We start from the raw sequence: 21,010 nt of genomic DNA on the forward strand, positions 1-21,010 counted from the left end.
TCCTGAAGATACTTAGGTACCAACATTCTCTCTACTCTCCTTGTCCTTGAACAAGAAACAGGCAACCCCCACTCCTCACCTACCAACAACTTGTTTAAGCTGTAAGCCCCACTGCTGACTCATGACTTTAGCCTTGAAGACACAACAGGGAAATGCAGCTTACTTCGCTGGAAATCAGGGGCTTAGCAGAAATGAATTTGGGCCAGTCTGCATTGTGTCGCAGTAGTCATGTTTCTCTCTGATACTCTTGTGTCTCGTGTGTGTGTGCGTATGTGTGTGTGAGAGAGAAGGAGAGAGAGTGCCAGCAGGCCCAGAGGTAGCAGATGACAGACAGGGGTGAACATATGAATGATAAGGAATCTGCAGTCTTCGGACTGTGGGTCCCCTCTGTGTGACAGCCACAGCACATGTGCAGATCCTGTTGCCTCTTGCTGACACGCTGGCCACCGGGACATCCAGGGACCATACTGCTGGTGCTTCGTTGGTCCTGTGCTCCCCGTGAAGACGGTCCCCAGTCTTCTCCCGGGCCTCTGCAGTCTGTCCGTGACCTAAAAGCCCCTTCCTATCATCCCTGTCCCATACCCCAAATCCTGCGCATCTTCAGGATCCACACAGGCCTTATTTCCTTAAAGACATGGTCTTCACACCTAAGGACCAGGCTATCCCACCTCCCTAACTTCTGGGGCCATCTGTTGGCTCTTGTCCCTCCGGTATCCTCCGGTATCTTCCCACGACAGCACATTCAGCACAGCTTCCCCCGCTCACATAGCCGTGATTCCCTGCATGCTACTTTAGCCCACTACCCGCCTGGGCAGGCAGCAGGGAGCCCCAGCCCTGCCTCCCGCACTCTGCAGTGCACACAGCAGAGCCCTGTGACCACCAGGTTGGAAGGAGTCTCTGAGCAGGTGGGAACTCTCCTATTTCTCCGTATTTCACAAGCCAAGCAAGCACAGATCTCTAAGGAAAGGGACCCGCATGAGTTGTGAGTAGGGATTTTCTCTTCTCTGAGGAGAGCAGATCAAAAGGGCCTCTTTGCATGGATGTTAAGCTCAATGTCACGATCCTTTCCTTTCCCCCAAGCACCAACGGTCAGGTCAGGATGTTGGCTTCCTGTCTCCTTCCCTCATCCTTTCCCAATCCCCAGCTGGGAGCCTTGGGACAGAGCAGGCTGTTATCACCCCCCACTACCACCATGGGTGCTTCCCCTGGCTTCTGTGACAGAGAGGGGAAGTCCTGGTGCTGGCACCCCGTCCTTGGTTTACCCCCTTCCTTTCCCCTTACGTCCCTGCAGACTGCTCAGTCGGCCCTGTGGCTCTCCTCCCATACCTGTTCAGGAGAGCCCTGGCCTCGACGTGGCACGATTGACCCACTGCTACCTCAGAATCCCAGCCTCTGCACTACCCACTCTGAACTCGTTCCCCTGTGTCTACTCTGGCCCTGGGTTGCCTCCTCCCCAGAAAGCACCGCTAGGTTCTTCTTGCTTCCAGAACGTCTCAAATCTATCCTTCCAGCATCACTCCTTTTTAATTATTATTTTTAACTGACACATAAAAATTATACACATTCATGGGGATACCATCTGATATTTCCATGTATGCATATCCAACCAAGGGAGACTTAGCTGTGTCTTCATTTATCTTCTATTTATGGTGAAAATATTTACAACTCTTTCTTCCTTTTTTTTTCGTTTTTCAAGATTTTTAAAAAATTTTATTTGAAAGGCAGAGTTACGAACAGAAGGGAAGAGAGAGATCTTCCGTTCCCTAATTAATTGCCCAAATATTCACAATGGCCAGAGCTAAGCTGATCTGAAGCCAGGAGTCAGAAGCTTCTTCTGGGTCTCCAACATGGGTGCAAGGGCCGAAGGACTTGAGCCGTCCTCTGCTGCCTTCCCAGGCTGTTGGTAGGGAGCTGGATCAGAAGTGGGGGCAGCCAAGACATGAGCCAGAACCCATCTGGAATGCTGACGCCAGAGGCTTAGCCTGCCGCGAAGTGTGGCTGCCCCTTGTTCGGTTTTGGTTTTTGTTTGTTTACTTTTCTTTTTAAGAAAAATATACTGTACGTCACCGTTACCAGTAGTCATTCACTTGTGTCATGGAATTCTGTAATTTCTTCCTCCTAACTATAGTTGAGTGCTTGTCCTTCAACCTGTCCTCATTCCTCCCTCCTACCCTTCCCAGCTTCTGCCAGCTGTCATTCTACTTTCCACTTCTATAAGGTCAGCATTTTTATTACTATTATTATTTATTTGAAACAGAGTAGTAGTTGGAGGGGAGAGATCTTGTATCCACTGGTTCGCTCCCCAAATGCCTGCCGGGATCTCCATCTGCGTGTTCCATGCAGAGCACATGAACCCAAGTGCTTAGGTCTTTACCTGCTTCCTCTTCTGTGTAAGAGCAGGAGGCAGGAGAGAAGCAGGGGTGAAATTTGATCCCAAACACTCCAACCCTGACATCAGCTCTTCTGGATTGCACACCTGAAGGACATTGTGCAGGACTTGTGTTTGTACATTTGACTTATTTCACTTAATATCACCACTTCCAGTGTCATCCAATGACAAGATAGCATCCCTGGCTGTGGCCAAGTAGTGCTGCACTGTGTACGCACGCCGTGCTGTGTGCCATCCCCTGGGAGTGGTTGCTGCTTGCTTGGGGGGGCGGGGGGAGGGCAGTGCTGCTCTTTCGCACACTGGCCCAGTGTCTGGCCTAGGATCCTCAGGGTCTCTTTCCCCTGTCACAGTCTACTTCGCCCCCTGTGCTCCACCCACAGTGCTTCGCAACAACCATGGGAGCTAGTGTCCTCCTCATACACGCTAATTTCTACCTAGTGGATGCAGGGTCTTCCAGCCCCACCATTCTCAGTCTGAGAAACAAAGCAAACTGTGGCCCAGCCGAGGGCAGGCTGTGACTCCCTGCCCTCACCAGTGTTCTGGGTCTTTTTCTGGGTCTTTGTTTTCTCTCTCTCTCTCTCTCTCTCTCTCTCTCTCTCTCTCTTTCTTTCTTCTTCTCTTCCTCTCCTCCAGGTTGTTCAGAAGCCTCTTCTGTTAAAATCACAGGGAATGTACTTTGGAAACTCATCGTTGAGACTGGTTTGATAGTGGTTTTGGTTATTTGTTATTTTTTTTTCCAAAGAAGATGGGAAGTTCCTGTTGTTTTGAAAACATTATTCATTTCCAAAGAAATCTCAGGGCCAAAATCAGCTATAGCTGTAACTATAGGACAGCTTCTTACTGATTTTTTTTTTCCCAGAGGGTAGTACACAATGCAAAAAAAAAAAAAAAAAATACACCAATGAGAGGGATAGTCCGTGAATACAAAGGAGATGTTATAAAGGGCTTTTGTTGGTACTTGCATTTTCTTGTTGGAAAACAGAGCAGAGACCCTGAGGTGCGGAGGTGCGGACAGAAGGCTGATGTTATCAGCCCCCAGAAATCCTGCCTGCAGTCCAGTGGCAGGCAGGATCCAGAGCTCGAAAACGACCGAGGCAACCGCTCCTGCTCAGTACAAACGGTGCTTTTAGTCTTTCGTAAACAGCCTGTGCCCCAGGGCTCAAATCCTTCAAAAGTTTGCCTGGGTAATTGCGTTTCATTGCTGTCTGGCATGTGCTCATCAGTCTAATCTAGAGGTTCAGACAGCCAGGCCAGAGCATGCGAGACTGCAGGGGAACGAGCCCATGAATTTAATCCACTTGAAAGACAGACTAATACAAGTGCAGCTAACTCATTATTTTAAGTGATGTGAGCAGAAAAGAGCCTGGCACTTCCCATAAAAGGGTTTAGCATCGGCGTGCTGGGGCCACTTGGCAGTCGGAGGCCATTAGGAGAAAAGGTGCGAGCCGTGTGACAATATGACCCTTATGGCCTGCCTCAAAGACCACCCCCAAAACCTGGAGGGGTAGAGGATGAAGTCTTCGTGGACCCACAGCAAGAGCCACCAGTTTTCCTTTGCGATTTGGGGTTGTCTGGACTTCATTTTAGGGCAGGAAGGACACATAAACGGAGCCTGTCAATCCCATACACCTGTGAGTGGGAAAAGGTTCTGGCAGGAGCAATGTATGTGATGCCAAGGTCTCCCTGGCTCTCAGGGTTAGATCCTTTGGTTGTGTCGTATGTGCTAAGAAGGTTGAGGGTGCAGCAGTGGTTGACAGCCAGCCAGAAGGACTGTCCTTCCCAGTCCCTAACCTGTCCCCTCTCCCAGTGTAGGAGGTGTCCCTGAGCCCATCCAGCTTTACTTGCCTACAAGACAGGGCTGGCACAGAGAGCCGCAGAGGTTGCCCTCTGCTCCATGGTTCTGTGAAATGCTGGAGTGAAACCTTAGAAATGTTGACAGAGATTTGCATCATTATCTCTTTACATGTGACTCATGCCTGGGAAGCTCAGCAGAGGTGAGTGCTGGCCCATCCCTTTGCAAGTGGCAAAACTGAGGAGCAGCTCCGTGATGGTTTTGTTGGTCAGTTACTTCTGTAGCTCAGCCAGGGCTCCACATGTCACCTTCAGGTGTGGATGCCGGGCTGTGCGCCTGTGAGAAAGCAGTCATCCCCAACTGTGACAGAGGGGACAGAGTTCTCCCAGGGTGCAGTGGTGACCATAGCTGCCCCTAGGATTCTCACAGGGCTCCCTAAGGGTCCAGCTCACCTTCCCCCTGCTCCAAGTCGATTGTAATGGACCTAGTCCAATCACAGTGCACTGTTATTTATCTAAGTCTCAGGGTCACCCCTACAAATGATATCCTTGGGCTCATCACTGTGCTGGGATTCCCTGGACACGTTGGGGGAACCCTTGCCCTTTGGGACTAGATCATGCTCTGCTTAGGGGAACCTCAGCCCTGCTGCACTCACCAAACATCCCCTGCTCCCAAACTGTGACAACCAGAAATGTTTCTAGCCACTCCTAAAGTGGAGGAGAAATCGAAATCACTCCCTCACCCTCCATCCCTGCTTAGCAAACCACTGTTTTAAGACAATAGAGTGAGGTTTCTAGGTGTCCGTCTTGGGTAACGCGCACATTTTCATCTTTGACTTCTTTAGGTCCCCACACCTCTGTTCTCCATAGACCTTCCCCTAATGGTCTGCTGCCTCAACCTCGACATTTAATTTTTTTTCAGAAATCCTTCCATGGTGGTCCAAGTCACTACAAACCTATCACTTGTGTGAGAACACCTTCCTTGACCTTGTAGATCAAAGCCATTGTCTAGAGGGAGGTTTCCCACCCCTGGGCTCAGTATCATCTTTCTCAGGGTGACCTCACCTATTAAAGTATGAAGGTTGTATTTGAAATGCCATTTACTTTCTCTACGTCAATCAATGAAGCTGTGGAGCTTTAGATCATCAGAGGGCTGCTGCTTGTTACTGAGACTTTTATTTTTGTATGTGTGTCTTTTTTTTTTTCCGTTTCAATTGAGATCTGTGTTGGTGTTTAAAGGAATTCCGGCAGATTTTCATCTACCTTTCTGAATCAGAGTTTGGAGTGATATTCCTGTGTGCCTGTTAGATTGCCCTAGATGAATCTGACTTTATTAGTTTAGGTGCTTTGTTCCGAGCACCGGGGATGAGCTTGTGAAAGCGCACAGGGCTCTTATCTTCAAAGGTCTCCTTTATGCTTCAGACTCCACCTCAGCAACCTGTGTTATTAATCTAGTGCAATCCCAATTAGTTCACATCAAGGTCAGTGCTGGCGAGGGCTGGGGGTGGAGAGACGGGGAGGGGTGGGCGCTGTGCTGAAATGACTACGGCAGGCAACAGATTGCACTTGCCTGAGTCTCACCTGCAGTGGGGGAGGAGGCTGTGGCCCTGCAGCCAGAAGAACTTGAGGGAAAGAGAGGGAGTTGACTGATATCATAAAAGAAATTGATAGCGATTCCTGTTGGCTTGTAAAAACCCAAGAAGCCCAATTATTCTAAAGAATTCAAAGCCTGCCTAGGAGCATGCCACCAAGGGAGGAAGCAGTTTAGCTTGGTGGCAAATATCTGAGTAATATGGTAACTTTGGAAAAATAAGGGAGCTATTTCTTGGGGGGTGTGTGTGTGTGTGTGTGTGTGTGTAGGGAGACTCCTTGGCTTTAACAAGTAAAGTAAATACTACTGCTCTGAAAACATGGCTGTGGAAAGCCAGCTAGCGTTGATATATCCACCAGGCATGCCGTTCGAGGCACGAAGGCAAGCGCTAAGCTTTCCCTCGGTGGCCACCGACAGGACAGACGAGAACCCGGGAAGGGCGTGGGTTTCCACCCGGGCACCAGAGCCCGTGTGGCTCTGGTCACACTGCCTGGATCTGTCGTTACTTCCAGCACAGCAGAGGGGATGCAACTGCATTGCCTTTTTGCTACCAGAAATATGTTGTTTTGTGTGTGCACGGACTTCTGCACCTACCCCTTGTTTTGTGGACGATTGACAGTAAAGGCAGGGAAGGGATGAGCAGATGCTCTCCAGGCAGATCCTGGCTTTCTTGGGCTCCTCTGGAAGAAAGAGCGGGCAAGACTGGTGGATGCGCAGGGGGCCAGCTAGGAGGTATATGCTGTGAGAAGGTGAACATTTCCACCACCGGGCTCCAGCTATAGGGAATTAATTTAGGGCCTGATGCATGGGAAAGGCAAGCAAGGGTTCAAGGGTTCAGGTGGGAAAAGAGCCATTGGTTTGAGATCAGCTGTGGGAGAACAGCGAGTGGGGGGACACTGGGCAGCAGACACTGGATCTCCCTGGCAGGCATGGACCTCAGTGACCAGGCACTGCAGCCTGGAAGAGGCGGGAGGGGGGGGTTCTTCTGCCTCCATTTCATTCGAATATTTGTCTTTGTTGAGTTGGAAACATGGTTTGGAAGTTCTGAAAGAAAACACGGTCGCTGTCCAGCCTGAGTCACACCTGAGAAAACAAAGGACAAATCCTGGACTTGCCCAACTTGGCTTTGGGATCCAGCATTCCGGCTGGCACCACACGACCCTGCAGGGCGCACCCTCTGAGGGTTAATGTTCTGCTTCAGACATGTGGGCCTTGGAAGTCTGGCTGACTGAGAGGGTCTGATTCCTGGCGGCCCTGTAGGGCCACATGGAGCACCGTGCAGCAAGGATAGGGACCCTCCAAGAGACTAGGTGGCCAGGCAAGTACTGCTATCCAGATGCTGCTGTCATTTCCTGAGAGGGCAGGGGAGGGAAGACAGACCTAGTTCAAGGTCATACTTCATTGTACCAGTAACCTAAGCGGTAGATGCCATCACTCTCCGCTGATTCCAAGTGGGGAAGCTGAACTCCCAAGGGGTCAAGTCATGAGCCTTGTGCGTAGTGCTGTGGGGCCATGCCAAGGTCTTCATCCCACTCTCTCAAGCGCCACAGCCAAGTCCTGGCTCTGCACTGTTCTTTTCAACCCCTGTGATGACTTTTTTTTTAAGATTTATTTATTTTTATTACAAAGTCAGATATACAGAGAGGAGAGACAGAGAGAAATATCTTCCATCCGATGATTCACTCCCCAAGTGACTGCAACGGCTGGTGCTGTGCTGATCCGAAGCTGGGAACCAGTAACCTCTTCTGGGTCTCCCACACGGGTGCAAGGTCCCAAAGCTTTGGGCTGTCCTCGACTGCTTTCCCAGGCCACAAGCAGGGAGCTGGATGGGAAGTGGAGCTGCCGGGATTAGAACCGGCTTCCATATGGGATCCCGGGTGCATTCAAGGCAAGGACTTTAGCCACTAGGCCATGCCGCCCTACCCCCCCTCCCATGGCTTCTTAAGGGACAGCTTGGAAATGAGGGTTTGGAATCCTGGAAATGATTGGGGTCCACACACACCGAAGGACAGCTAAGCAGCCTGTCTGTTCTTCCTGTACTCTCTAGATTGTGTTCTCTTGCTTTCTCCTTTCTCCCTCTCCAGGCATAGAAAAGTTCTTCTTCTTCTTCTTCTTCTTCTTCTTCTTCTTCTTCTTTTTGTTGTTACCAATTTCATTCTGCAGAGGTTGCCCCTTGAAAACCAGCACCGCTATCCTAAGATCCAACCCTGCTGCATTAGGGCCTCTGGCACCTAAAGCAGGAGATGATGGAACCCCTCTGTGAGCTTCAGGCCATGCAGGATTTTCCGGACAATTCTAACATTCTGCAGAACAATAAAGGGCTCAAGTAAAGATGAGGGATGCAGCCGGGGGACACAGAGAGAAAGCCCTAAACAGGTTGGTGGAGATGGTATCCTCAGAGTCGGCTCTGTAACCTGTCCCTTTGACTCTCCCACCAGAGGTCTGAGACCAGGTGTTGGATCAAGGCCACAGGGGCTGGGTGCAACAATAATGGATTGGATGGCCCCCAGAGGAATTCAAGGTTACAAAATGGCCTGGCAGAGAGCCGTTGGTGGACCAGCGTCCAAGTGGGAGCTCTGGAGCACTACAAAAATGGCAACTCTTGGGGAAGAGCTTTGTTAGCTTGCCGTCTGTTGTGGTCCCCCAGATAGCGTCACTCTGCTCCGTTCTGCCTGTTCTCACCATGAGGCATCACAAGGACCCTGGCAAAATCTCGGCCACAATATTTAACACAGTCTGCCCAAGGGAAAGCCAGGCCAGTGTCGGTTCAGCCAGTGTTGGGAGCCCTGGTGCCTCTCTGCTAAACCCTGGAGGCCATTCAGCAGTGGGCTTGTTTCAGGGTCAGCTGGGCTGCCGGCTGGCTCTGGCCCATGCTGTCCTGCACTCTGTGTGCGATGATACTGGAGCCTGCGCAGTGTAGATGATAGCATGAAAGTCCTACCTCTTTGGCCATGAGAAGGCCTAGGTAAGCCATGCCTCTCCTGCTGTTGGCGTCCCCTTGGAGGGGTCAGTCATTTGTTCCAAGGCTGCCTAAGATTCCCCTACATGGCATTTCTGGCTCACCCTGTCTTCTGAGGAGTGAACAATGTGGGTAAGGGTCCAGATGAGGAGCATATGGGACCAGAAGGCCATCTTCACCCTCCAGGTCTTTGTGACTGCTGTTGGAGGAATGGGAGGAGATTCAGGCCCACACCACAGCCTGTGTTGCTGAGCAGTTATCAGCCCCCCCCCCCCCCCCCTGCTAAGCTCCTTCCACCTTATTCCATGAGCCCAGTGTGCCCTGGAAGCCACTTTCCCTCCTCTTCCTACAGCCAGGGTCCCCAGACAAGGACATGTGGTTTAGCGACTCCCGTCTTTTCTGGAAGCTGGTGACTGATCTCTGAACCCATCCTCACTGCTTAAATACAGAACCCTTTCCAGACACGCCTCAGACTCATGTGGCTGAGGGAGAGGCCTCCTGTTCCCCTGGGAACTGTCTGGCAGCTCTAATGAGGAGCAGCACTCTGCATTTATGGAGAGCCTTTCATCTGCGCATCTCAAAGCTGCCCCACAAACAGTCATTAACTCTCACACCTGTGAGGCAGGTGAGTCTGCTCAATACCCACCCCCTTGCCCGACTTTAGAGGGGAGGAAGGGGACCTTGGGGTGAGCCACCAGGGGTGACAGGTCCTGATGTTAGGAACCTGTGCTCCTGATGGTCCAGCCCTCACCCATAAAGCCACACAGAGCCTTCCCACCAGGGCACAGAGTCAGGTCCATGGAGCAAGAGGAGCTGGGCCATATAACCTCACTCCCCATGGGCACCCTGCCACCTCCCAAGCCCGCCATCCCCTGAGTCCACGTGCTGAAGACCTTCAACCCATGGTGCGCACACACACACACACAGAGGCAGGTCTGGGTGCCCACTCCATCCGGATGCCACCCTTCAAAGCAAGTGCTGGACAAGCAGTGTGTCTGAGCTGCACATGACTAACCAAGAAGCCTGCAGCCAGCCGGAGATGAGCCCTTGGCAAATCCCGGAACTCTTTCACAATCTCCCTTTCTTCCAGGATTCTGAGCTGGTGGGAACTGACTCACAGTATCATGGGATTTCACTGATAGTGCCACAGCAACCAGGCCCTGTGTCTGCTACCTGGGGCAACTGCTGTTGCAGCCTGTGCTGTGTGAGGTTTAAGCAACACCCACCCCCCAATTCCTACCCTCACCCCACCTCAGCTGCAGAGGCCCCAAGAATGAGTGTTTCTGAAACACAAGTGGACCTTTTGCTGAAATGCCCCACTTACAGTAGTGAATGACTCAACTCCCAGGACCATGGGGGCTAATGTCACACAAAACGCTGGAGGGAGCCACGAAGGATTGAGGGGTGGGCTGAAGTGTGGATGACAGGGGTGCACATCTGTCTGCTTGCAAGGGATAGGGGGATCCCAGAGCGTTCTCTGCCAGGGGTCCCAGACAGGGAGAGATGCAAACCAGCCCTGGGGCTCGCCCTGACACATCACCCTGGACACTGACTCACATCTCTGAGTCTTGAGTCACATCCTGCTGTGTGTTCGGAGGCATCCAGGAGGGCGTTTCACCAGCTACCCAAGACTAAGGTGAACTTGGAGGGCACGCTGCGAAAGGCCCTGCTTTCCTCCAGGCTGGGCCTCAGGAGTTCACAGGCTCCCCCAGCAGGACTGGGGTTTTAAGCCCCTACATACACAAGTGCCTATTCATTCTTTATAATGGAGGGACCTGGTCTTTTAAGTATCCTTGGGAAAAGGCTTTATTTATTCATTTATTTATTTATTTACTTTTTAGAAAAGATTTGTTGCTTTTTTTGTTGGAAAGGCAGATTTACAGAGAGAAGGAAAGACAGAAAGATCCGCTGGTTCACTTCCCAAATGGTTACAACAGCCAGAGCTGAGCCAATCCAAAGCCAGAAGCCGGGTGCTTCTGCCAGACCCCACATGGTGAAGGGTTCCCAGGTTTTAAGTCATCCTCTGATGCTTTCCCAGGTCACAAGCAGGAAGCCAGATGGAAAGAGGAGCAGCCAAGATGCAGACTGGCACCCATACGGGATGGTACTTGAAGCGCAAATGGCCAAACATAGACCCCCCTCAGCTCTCTCATGGCCCAGGGTCGAGGAGAGACCACCCAGCTCCTGGTGCTATCAGAAGCCCAAGTTTTGTGGGTGGCTGCTGGGAAGACCATGGAGCCCCGAGGGGAGAGGAAGACCAGGAGATGTCTCTGTCCATCACTTCCTGTGGCGCGAGAGGAGCGTGGGAGCAAAGCAGCACAATTCGAACTTTGAGGAAAAACAAGATTTTGGTTCTGTTTCCTCTATTGCTTTCCTGGTTGCTATTTGCCCTGTTTCTATCACTTTCTTTTCTCTAGTTTCCTATGGTGGAAACAACGGTCTGCGTCTTCACATTGGTTGTGACCTCTCTGCTGACATCCTTCCTTCCTGTTAGGGTATTGCATTTCTAGAATTTCCATCTCCCTGTTTGTGTTGCCCACCTCTTCTTACCGACTGTCTTCTTTCCGTCAAAACCCTTACCATACTCATTGAAAACTGCCTTTCTAGTAAAGTTCTGAAACTCTGTGTCATGTCTAAGCCAGCTCTGAGACTTGCTTTGTCCCTCCAAGTCTGTGTTTTCATCTGACTTTTTTGTAATTTTTTTGCTGGTGGTAGTGATAGTAGTAATTGGACATCAGATAATACTAATGTAAGCAAACAGACCTTGAATGTGAGTTCCAGCTCAGAGCTGACTCTGTTTAATGTTTGTAGTTTGTGTAGGTAAAGAGACTTCAGATTCTTCCAATGTCCCTGTTTTTGTCTCCCTTGTCATCTTTGGGTTGTCCTGTCAACTCCTCCTTCAAGAATCTAAGTGTTAAAGCTCTGTCAGCTGTAACCCACTGTTAGGGTGTTGGGCCCCATGAGAACCTGCTGTAATTCCACAGAAGCGTCTCCCCACACAAGACTATAGCCCCTGGGAGGTTCTGATTCTCACTTGAGCCTATACTCAGCCTCTAGAGTGCAACAGCATTGTTAGGCGTTCCCATCAGTGCATGGCTGCAGCAGCCTCTGCGTCCAGCCAAGTAGTCCTCTCAAGCTGGTTGGGTGGCATTTTGCCCTGCGACTTCACTTTCTGGTGCATCCAAGAAAAGCCATAGATTTTCCATACACTTGGCATTTTCCTTTTTGTAGAGGTGAGAGCAGTAGTTCCCAAGCCATTCACATTTTGGAGCTGAGACTAGAAACAGTGGGACATCCTGATGTGAATTAGACTCTGAGATGTTCTGATAGTTCTGCATTGAGAAATAAAAGCACTGTGCTCTCTTAGAGTGGTAAATGTCGTGGGCACTTCTCAGCTAACCACCTCAAGCTTTACCTTGTTCCAAATTTCTCCCTTTTTTTTTTTTTTTTTTTTTTTTTTGACCATTTCAAATGGAAGGTAGTGGGGTTTGGGAATGGGAATGTAGGAGACAGGTTCTGTCTTACCCATTATTTGATGATCAAACGTTGAAAAGAGTAGGGGCATAGGCCCTAATAAGAAGCCTCAGATAAATCCTTTGAGGTGGATTTGGTTTCCCTTTTGGTAATATAATCATAAAATCACTCATACTTATTGCACATGTACCGTGGCAAGATAAATGTTTGAACTGGCCTCACTGTTCCCCACTATTTATTCCTTGAAGTCAGAAAGCCATGGCTCAGAGAAAGCAAGCCACTTGCCTAAGGTTATACTGTTGGGTTATGGTGAAGGCAGGATTCAAATTGAAGTCTGCAACCTCAGTTCACTACTTTCCCTAATCATCTGCTCTCAGAGGCAGATCATAAGCATGTCGTAAATAACACTGCCTCAGGAATGCTGTTTGCAAGTTGAAATGAGGCAGTTAATTCCAAGAGTTAGCCTGGATACAGCCATTGAGGTCCTCAGTGTCTGTAACTGCCAGAAGTCAGGGACTATAACCTCACTAGTGTGTTTCCACCATAGTGCCCTTACTAAGGCAAAAATGTTAGTTAGAAATGTGAATAAATAAGCAAGTAAGTTCTTTCATGAACCTATAAATGAACAAATGAACAAATGAAGAAAAACTCTCAGTATGATGACTAAGACAACAGGAAGAAACCTTTCTGAGCATCTTAAGTCTGGGATCTTCACTACGCTAAGTTTCACTGGGGCAGGGGATATATGGCTGTTAGTCATCATTCTGTTACCAGCTAAGTTAGCACACACCTGGCTAAGTTACGTTCTTTTTGATGGACTGAACTCCTTCGAGAGCACCTCCCCCGAGAACAAGAATCCCTATGCCGTGCAGAAACAGGAACACTAGCGCTCTTCTTCAGCCTAGGTCATCTGCTGGATAGCTCCCACCTCATCCCTCCCTACCTCAAATCAGACTCCCCCACCAGCCCCATTCAACAAGCAGAATGCAAGTAACATCCGAGTTCAGCAAAGACACATTGGGTAGGAATGATGGGAGCTAAAATCTCATTCTGATATCACTAAAAAGGACTTAGAAGTCATCTTGTTTCCAAGATGTGCAATAAGGATGCAAGCAGGCCACTTACTCACTCACCACACATACAGGCCCAGTGTCCACTACTGCTGCCCGTGAACCCAGTGCTCACAGTGGCCCCAGCACTGCCATTTCTGTCTTCCCCTTCATATGTTCACGATGGCCGCCACATCAAAGCAAAAACGGTAACTGAATATTAAGCCAAAAATGTACCGTATCACTGGGGCCTTTTTAATGCCCCTTTTTTTGTTAACAATTCATGTTTTTAATAATACACATTTTCTTCTCCACGGGAGGCTCTCCACCACCACCTTCTGGCCCACCTCCGGCAGTGAACCCAAGCACAATCCATCGCACTCACAGGCATGCACGCAACATGATGGGAGAGAAGGAGGGCTGTCCCTCACCCCAGCACCTGAAAAGTCAAGTTGCACTGTGAAGTAAGATGAGGTTGAATCTACAACCCTGTGTTTAAAAAACAGAAATCATACAACTTGGACTTTAATCATAAAGATCACTTTACCAAAGCATATTTTTAAAAGGCTATGAAATATTATGCAACGTTTGCATGGTTTAATTATGAGTTTAGAAAAGCCTAGCACAACTTTTTCCCTACAGTAAAACATGACAGAGCATGAATCATGGCATAATGCTTTATGCTTAGTGTGGTTTTAGACATGGGGTTAGGGGTACTAGGCTGTCTACACTACACAACAAGGCAGGGATTACTATACCACAATTCACACCCCGGAGGGCTTTATGACAATGGTAAACTCTCTTTTGTTTGCTTTCTTAAAGTAATTAAAATATTTGAGTACTATATATTCACTTAGTACACGTGTTTATCTATAGCATATGTGCATCTTATAGAAAATCCTCTCTCTCTCTCTCTCTCTCTCTCTATATATATATATATATATATATACACACACACACACTTTTAAACTCAGAGCAAAATGCTAGAAGTAACAGGGAATATCAAGCAATCTGGTGCTGGGATTTGCCTTCATTTACTAGAGACACTGTTAGTTCAATGATTATACAGGATCTTCTATGACACTGAGCGTTTATTTTCTGCTCAGTTGAAAATGCACCAGCTCTCTTAGTCTTTGCCACCCCTTCAAGTCCTCTACACTTATGAATGAAATGAGTAATTTCCTTAATGTTAAATTTCAAAGCTTCCCTGTGAAAATATTTGTCTAGGAGCTACCAGATTTCTCAAACTTAAGAATCCAGTTGTTTTCAGGAACAGAAAGAAATTGGTCCGAGGGCGGGTGTCAGAATGAGACAGGGGAGGACGGTGTGGGTCTACATGCGTCTTGACTGTTGTTCACCAAGGCAACTTCAAGAAGGTGAACTGGAAAGGGAACTTTAGCTGCTAGGAAAAAGAAGCTCCTGGAGGTAGCAGATTTGAATATTTCATAATGAGCAAAAATAATTCGTTTCTGCATATCATGGCTTATGCAACACTTGAACCTGGTGTTTACAAAAGACAGCAGTTTTTCATAGATTGCCTGTCAAGACCCTTGTGAGTTACAATAATGTACTATTATTTTTTCCCGCAGGGTGGGACACAAAGAGAAAATTAATGTTTAACACTAAGGAAACATAAAACTGTCTTGTCGTGGGACAGCATCCAACTTAAATTTCTTTACAATTTTGCCTAAAAATAGAGGGGCTTTTCTGTCCCTTTCTTTTCATCTGCAGTGTGATGCTTTTGAAAACTAAGACTCCTCTGAATGCCGGAGTCAAATTGACAAAATCCATTTTGCCGAAATCTTTTGAAGTCAGACTCTCCGTCTCTTCTTTGTCCCAGGCATCTTAGAAGGGCAACCTGTGAGGCACTTGCTCAAAAGTCTGCCCTTTTAAAAGCTACAAACTTGAAATCCGGAAAAGCAGCAGGACACGGGGGCTTGACGGGACCAGCTCTGCCAACGGGCTGTGTGAGCTCTCTGCCATCACGCTTCCTGGTCAGCCTCATACCCAGGCCTTCTTTGTAGCCAGCCTGGCGAGAGAAGTCACACAGATAGAAAACATTCAGAAGACCACAGGACACTTTCACCAACGGCACATAAATATTCCCAAACTCTAGAGCTGGCATTACTAAGTACAGATGGGTGATCACGTGAGCTTCTGAGGCACTCCTGATGATGGTAACTCCCTGGAAATCTGAAACGATCCAAGCAGTTAGTAGGGGAAGCCACGGGGTGCCACGGGGTGCCACGGGCAGCCGGTTTCAGCATTAACTCTTCTGCCTGGGAAGTGCTACCCACTCCTCTCTCCACTGTTAGCATAATCAGATACAGTCTGTAGAAGGAGACAGTTATTAGCACCTCCCAGCATCAGTGTAACCTGTCAGTATCTTTTGGGCGCAGCCATCATCCAACAGAGGCACCTCCTTGGACGTGGACTTACAGGAACACTGATACAAACAAGCCACATTCACAGAAAATACATTTAACCAAAGTTACTGTTTTCTTGTTAAAAGACTTTAATTTTTTTTAAATTCCACCTCCTCACCCCACATACACGTGACCTCCCTGATTCTCTGCAGATACAAGACAGATCCAGCCGTCCCCACCGTGGTCCTATGATCAGTCCTACCAGTACCTGGGCTCCATCGCCTCTCCTTCCGTGCACCCAGCAACGCCCATTTCACCTGGACGTGCCAGCGGCATGACGACCCTCTCCGCAGAACTTTCCAGTCGGCTCTCAAGTGAGTGGCTTGCGAACACATGTTTCTGCAGCAGATTTGCAGTGGAGGATCCAGGGAGGGAAGTGCGTGAGGAGGGCTGTGAACATTACAGTCAGGTGAAGGACAAGTACTGAATATTCCACACACAGTACCGTGCACCGTTTCTTCCTGACACATGAGTGTAGTTGAAGGTTTAGCAGAATCAAAGGCCAGAGTGGTCAGCTTCTAGAACTCATTGTTCCAACTGAGTTCTGGCCAGATGGGATTGCTCTGCCCAGGGATGGAGGGTACATGCGGGGTAGAAGCAGTGGACTCTACATTGCACATTTCCAATTGGGTGCTGTCTGTGCCGAGGTCAGAGAAGCAGCCTGAGAAGCTCAAGTGTCATGGTTAGCATAATTGTTGTGAATACGAGCTCATTAAATATTAGTCATTTCACCTACAGGCCCTTTGGGCTTGGCACTCACCTTTGCTTGTGGGCAGGGAAATCATGAGAGTTACACAGGAAAATTCCTTTGTTGAGGGGGAAAAAAAAAAGAAAGAAAAAACGAAAAGAAAAAATCTTGCTGTGTGGGGCTTTGAAATTGGAGCTGGACTCAACTGTGAAAACCCTGGGAGAACTTGAGCGTGGTGATGCCTGCAAATACACTTGCAAGAGTATTGGGGGCGGGGTGGGAGGTGGCGGCTTTTGCTTTTCTGCCCAGGAGATGAGATTAGAGCAGACTAGGGAGAGTGAGGAGGCAGAGGAGCCCTGTCTGCCATCTTCGAGATTGTGCAAGATTGTTTTCCAAATCAGCGTGTTTGCTGAGACTTCACCAGATGTCTCAGCTGCTGCTGAGAGAGTCACAGAGTTGACTTCTCAGATTCTCCCAGCAGCACTCCTGGGTTGGGGGGACCAAACAGTGCTCCACTGGGGCTGGAGAAGCGGGAGTTCCTTGAGCGTTGTTGTAGAATGTGGCTTCCCGTCACCAGGGGCACTCTCTAGTCACAACAAGTAAATGTGCCAAGTGTGCCTTTAGGGGCAAATGTGCCCCCACTGTTGAGGGTCACTGCCTTCACGTGTTCTCAGCCTTCTCACGCAATGGGAAAGCCCACTTCCCACCTCAGTTTTCACATCTTTCTGGCCACTAATGCCAGCATCTTCATGGAGTTGAAAGTGCAGCACAGGAATGGTGGATTTGTTCAGCTTCTAGTTTTCTAGAACCTGATTAGTAGATTTTGATTCCAAAAGCACTCATCTGCTTTTACATACTCTTAAACTCTGCACACTGGCTCAGGTCTTCATCTGAAACATTTCCTGTTTCCTATGCAAATGACCATGGGACAGGTCTGTCCCATGCATCTCCTGACTTAGCCAAGATTGGCACTAGAACTCTGGGACCCGCCTCTGCTATGAAACAGTGTTCAGAAATGGGGGGGCATTCTTAAAGAAGAATCCCATCAGTTATCTCTGAACAGCCTGCTGCTCAAGAGCCAAGGGGAGAGGAAGAGTGTGAGAGTGAAGGAGATTAAAAGAAAAAAAGACCCATCTCAGCACCCCTCCCCCATTATCCCACTGCTGTGTTGGAGGGAGGACCAGAGAATTCCACCGAGCTCTCCAATTGCATGGGAGACTGTTCTTCAACTTGGCAGAGCTCCCTCTGCAAAATCAAGCCTGAAGCATGAGCCTGAGAGGCCTTGTCATAAACCTGGGGGCGGCAGGAGAGCAGAGGCACATAAAAGCAACGCGTCTGCCCAGGACAGCTTTGAGAACCTGACACTGTTCTGTGCCGCCTTACCTTTTAATCCCACCAAGGGCTTTGTGCGCTGCCCCTCTCCAGGCCTCGGCCCCACCTGGGCTTCCTTCTCCATGGGGACTCCAACTCTGTCTCCTTCTCTCTCCCTCTCTCTAACCTTTGCAGACAGACTCCACACCTTGTCTGAAAAGAGTTGTCATCTGGAGGTTTACTTTTCTTTTTTTCTTTTTTTCAGAGAAAAAAAAATTAATGTGTAGCTGCCAGCGGGGGCGACAGACATGCATTAATCTGAGTCATGCAGGAGATTCTTTTGAGGCAGCCATTATCTGCTCAGGCTGTTTAATCCTTTGGGGGCAGCGGGAGGGGCCTCGGCATGGGGCTGCTTTCATCCACGTCAAACTGTGGCACAAAGACTTGAGCTGTCATGGCAGATATTTAGCCCCATCGGTCGGGGATAGGGGACATTTCCAACCAAAATGGCTGTATTTCCTAATCCCCAGATTTCCTACTTTTAAAAAGCATCAGGGGTCCCCACCTCCATCCACACTGCCATGAAAGAAGTCAGCTCTCACTCAGCCTGACAGACAGGAGGAGCTGTGGTCACACAGGTGATGCTGGGTCTGCTAAGGAGGGCTGACAGACCAGTTCTGAAAAGGGAAGCAACTGTTGGAATAGAGCCTTTGAGCACATTCGAGGATCCCAGCAGTGTTAGTATCCCAATGTGTGCAAGAAGAAAATGTGACCAAGTGGATGGTCCTTCGTGTGACACGACTCTTGTGTAGGCAGTACAGATATGCTGCCTGCAAATGAGAGAACCATCCAGCCCCACCTCCATCCCAACCAGACAGCCGACGCGGGAGCAGCATTCCAGCGCTGCTGCTCCTGAGCGGTCATGCACTCACAAGGGACTGCAGGCAGGCAGTCAGGGCCCTCACTGCACCCCCATGATTCTTCTCACTGCATCTGCCCTGCGACAGAAAGGGTGAACCTACTGGGAGAAAGGATGAGGCTGTGCAGGGCTGTCATGTGGCGTTGGGACACACTCTGGAGAATCATGGGCAGTCATTTATTTGTGTCCAGAAGATTGCATCAGATGGCTACAAATTGCTGTATTTGCCTAATGCTTTTCCTCCTACCTCTCCTTTTCTCTAGACTATGTAAATTTAAGGCAGAGGGAGTAAAACTTCCTGTCACATTAAGCATGGCATACCTGTGCCTGTAAGCAGAGACCAGGTGACCCGGGCCTTGCTCACCCGGGAGTGGACAGAGATGAACCCTGTGGAATGAGGTGGAGAAGGAGCTAGAGGAGTGGCCGAGGAAGGGCAGCCCCCCAGCCCCTGTCCATTTACAACTTCTTCCCTACCCACATGTCTGACTTGCTTTGAAAAGATTAACAGGAATGTTTGAGAGCGAGCCTCCTGGTTTCCTCATTAGTGGAGGGATTTGCTGTGGACTTCGGCTGTTTCTATAAACTTTAATTAGCTCTTCTGATGAGGACTCTATTTCTTTATCACATTCACCCCAAATGTACAGAGCAGTCCATTTAAAAAAATGTTACAGCAATAAAACACCCATTACAGGGTAGGATGGTGGTGAGTGGTGGTAGAGTAGAGGAGAGAGAGAGGGAGAGGGAGACTAGCTCTCCTTGCTGAAAGAATAGGCCTGAAATATGAGGAAGTTGATCAGCAGCGGGTGCCTTCCAAAAACAGATTAAGCCACCCTGGTAGCTTTCCTTTCAGGGCAAGCTTTTGGCCCTGCCCAGTTTATTGGCCGGAACTCAGGAGGACACAGGTCACATGCCATCTGAGCGGAGAGCCATTCTGCAGGTTGATTTGAGAACTTAAAATTGTAAAACATTTCATTCTGCTGCTTGGCCTTGTTGCTATCTTTGGGTCTGCTGATGTCAACACTATCCTCTGGCCTGGTCATTTCATGAATAATTCTGAAGAACAGAAACTACCCTAGGACACCAGCCTTCTGTCCACGGTGCTGGTTCTTAGGCAGGGATGAGAATGGGGTGGAGTCAGCCACCCCAAATTACTTGGCAGTATCTGGAGACATTTCACAGTGCAGGAAGGGAACAGTACTGGCATGGGGAAGGCTGGGAATGCTACCAAGCACCTCACCTTGCACACAGCAGACCCCTCCTCCCCTAACAGTGATGTCACTGCTCAGAAGGTTTGTGCCACAGGACACAGAGGACCCTTTGGGGTACCCAGCCCTCTAGTAGCTCCAGAGATCAGCCTGTAAGAAGAAAAAACATGCAAAAGGATGCAGGGAAGCACAGGACAGCAGAAGCCAGCTTGTGACACCACAGACACCCAAACCCTAACAGAAGAATTCTAGGGACACATTATTGCTACTCCAGGTAACATTTCAGCATGTACAAAAAAATCATAGCACCGTAAAGCAGGATCCGACATCCGTTCGTGTTAACAAGCCAGAGAAGCACGTACAGAGAAGACTAGACCCGGAATCATCTGAAGGCAGATGCTGCGGGGAGAGAGGAATGGTAGTGAGGTTGCCTGTCACTGCAGTCCTCACTGTGCCAGATTAAAATGAAAAACAGGAAATGACCAGTTTTTCAACTGTTCCTCGCTCATAGGATTGGTAATTTTTCACAAATCAACCTAAATATTACATATAAAATAGTATTATAAATCATTACATGGTTACATTGCATATATTTCTCTTAGTATTAACATGTGTTAATCTCTTAATATTAGCATTCAAAATCCATTACATAATTTCATGTTAATATTACAGGTGAAACTGATATTAATATTTTGATTTTATTGATGCATTATTTTAATTATAAATATTTTTGAAATGTATAAGTAACACAAAGATCTGGCAAACTTTTTCTGTAAGAAAATAGAAAATAGATATTGTAGGCGTTGTGGTGCCCCCTGACCTGGGCGTGACCTCATAGGGATGCCAGGGCACACTCCCCTTGGCAGTACAGTGAGTGAGGCTGGGACCCGATTTGCACATGGGCACTGAAGTTACGACTGCCCACTCTTCTCACACGTCAGAAAATACTTGTCACTTTTGGATTTTCCTTCGACTATTCCAAAAACTAAAGCTTATTCTTAGCCCTTGCAACATGGAAAAATTGGCAGCTGGCACATTTGGCTGGGGGGATTATATCAATATTCTATACGTAAGACATTATAGTGCATCTATACTATGCCTATTGCCTTACTGTCATATATTACACAGAGCACACATGTACTGCTGTACCGTATCGTTTCATATATCATATATCATACTAAATTATGTGATGTTCAATGTTACTCTTC

At 48.6% G+C, this 21,010-nt stretch overlaps 1 protein-coding gene across 3 annotated transcripts in view; it reads left to right on the forward strand.

Moving 5' to 3' along the window:
* The window catches only part of RUNX1 (RUNX family transcription factor 1), a 240,067-nt gene that overhangs the window by 217,083 nt on the left and 1,974 nt on the right, over positions 1-21,010 (forward strand). For all 3 annotated transcript variants that reach the window (XM_004594118.2, XM_058661664.1, XM_058661665.1), the window contains one exon: positions 15,832-15,993. In XM_004594118.2, the coding sequence (XP_004594175.1) occupies positions 15,832-15,993 (162 nt within the window). The remainder of the gene's footprint in view (positions 1-15,831; positions 15,994-21,010) is intronic.

Source organism: Ochotona princeps, chromosome 3 (genome assembly GCF_030435755.1).
Source record: "Ochotona princeps isolate mOchPri1 chromosome 3, mOchPri1.hap1, whole genome shotgun sequence".
NCBI lineage: Eukaryota > Metazoa > Chordata > Mammalia > Lagomorpha > Ochotonidae > Ochotona > Ochotona princeps.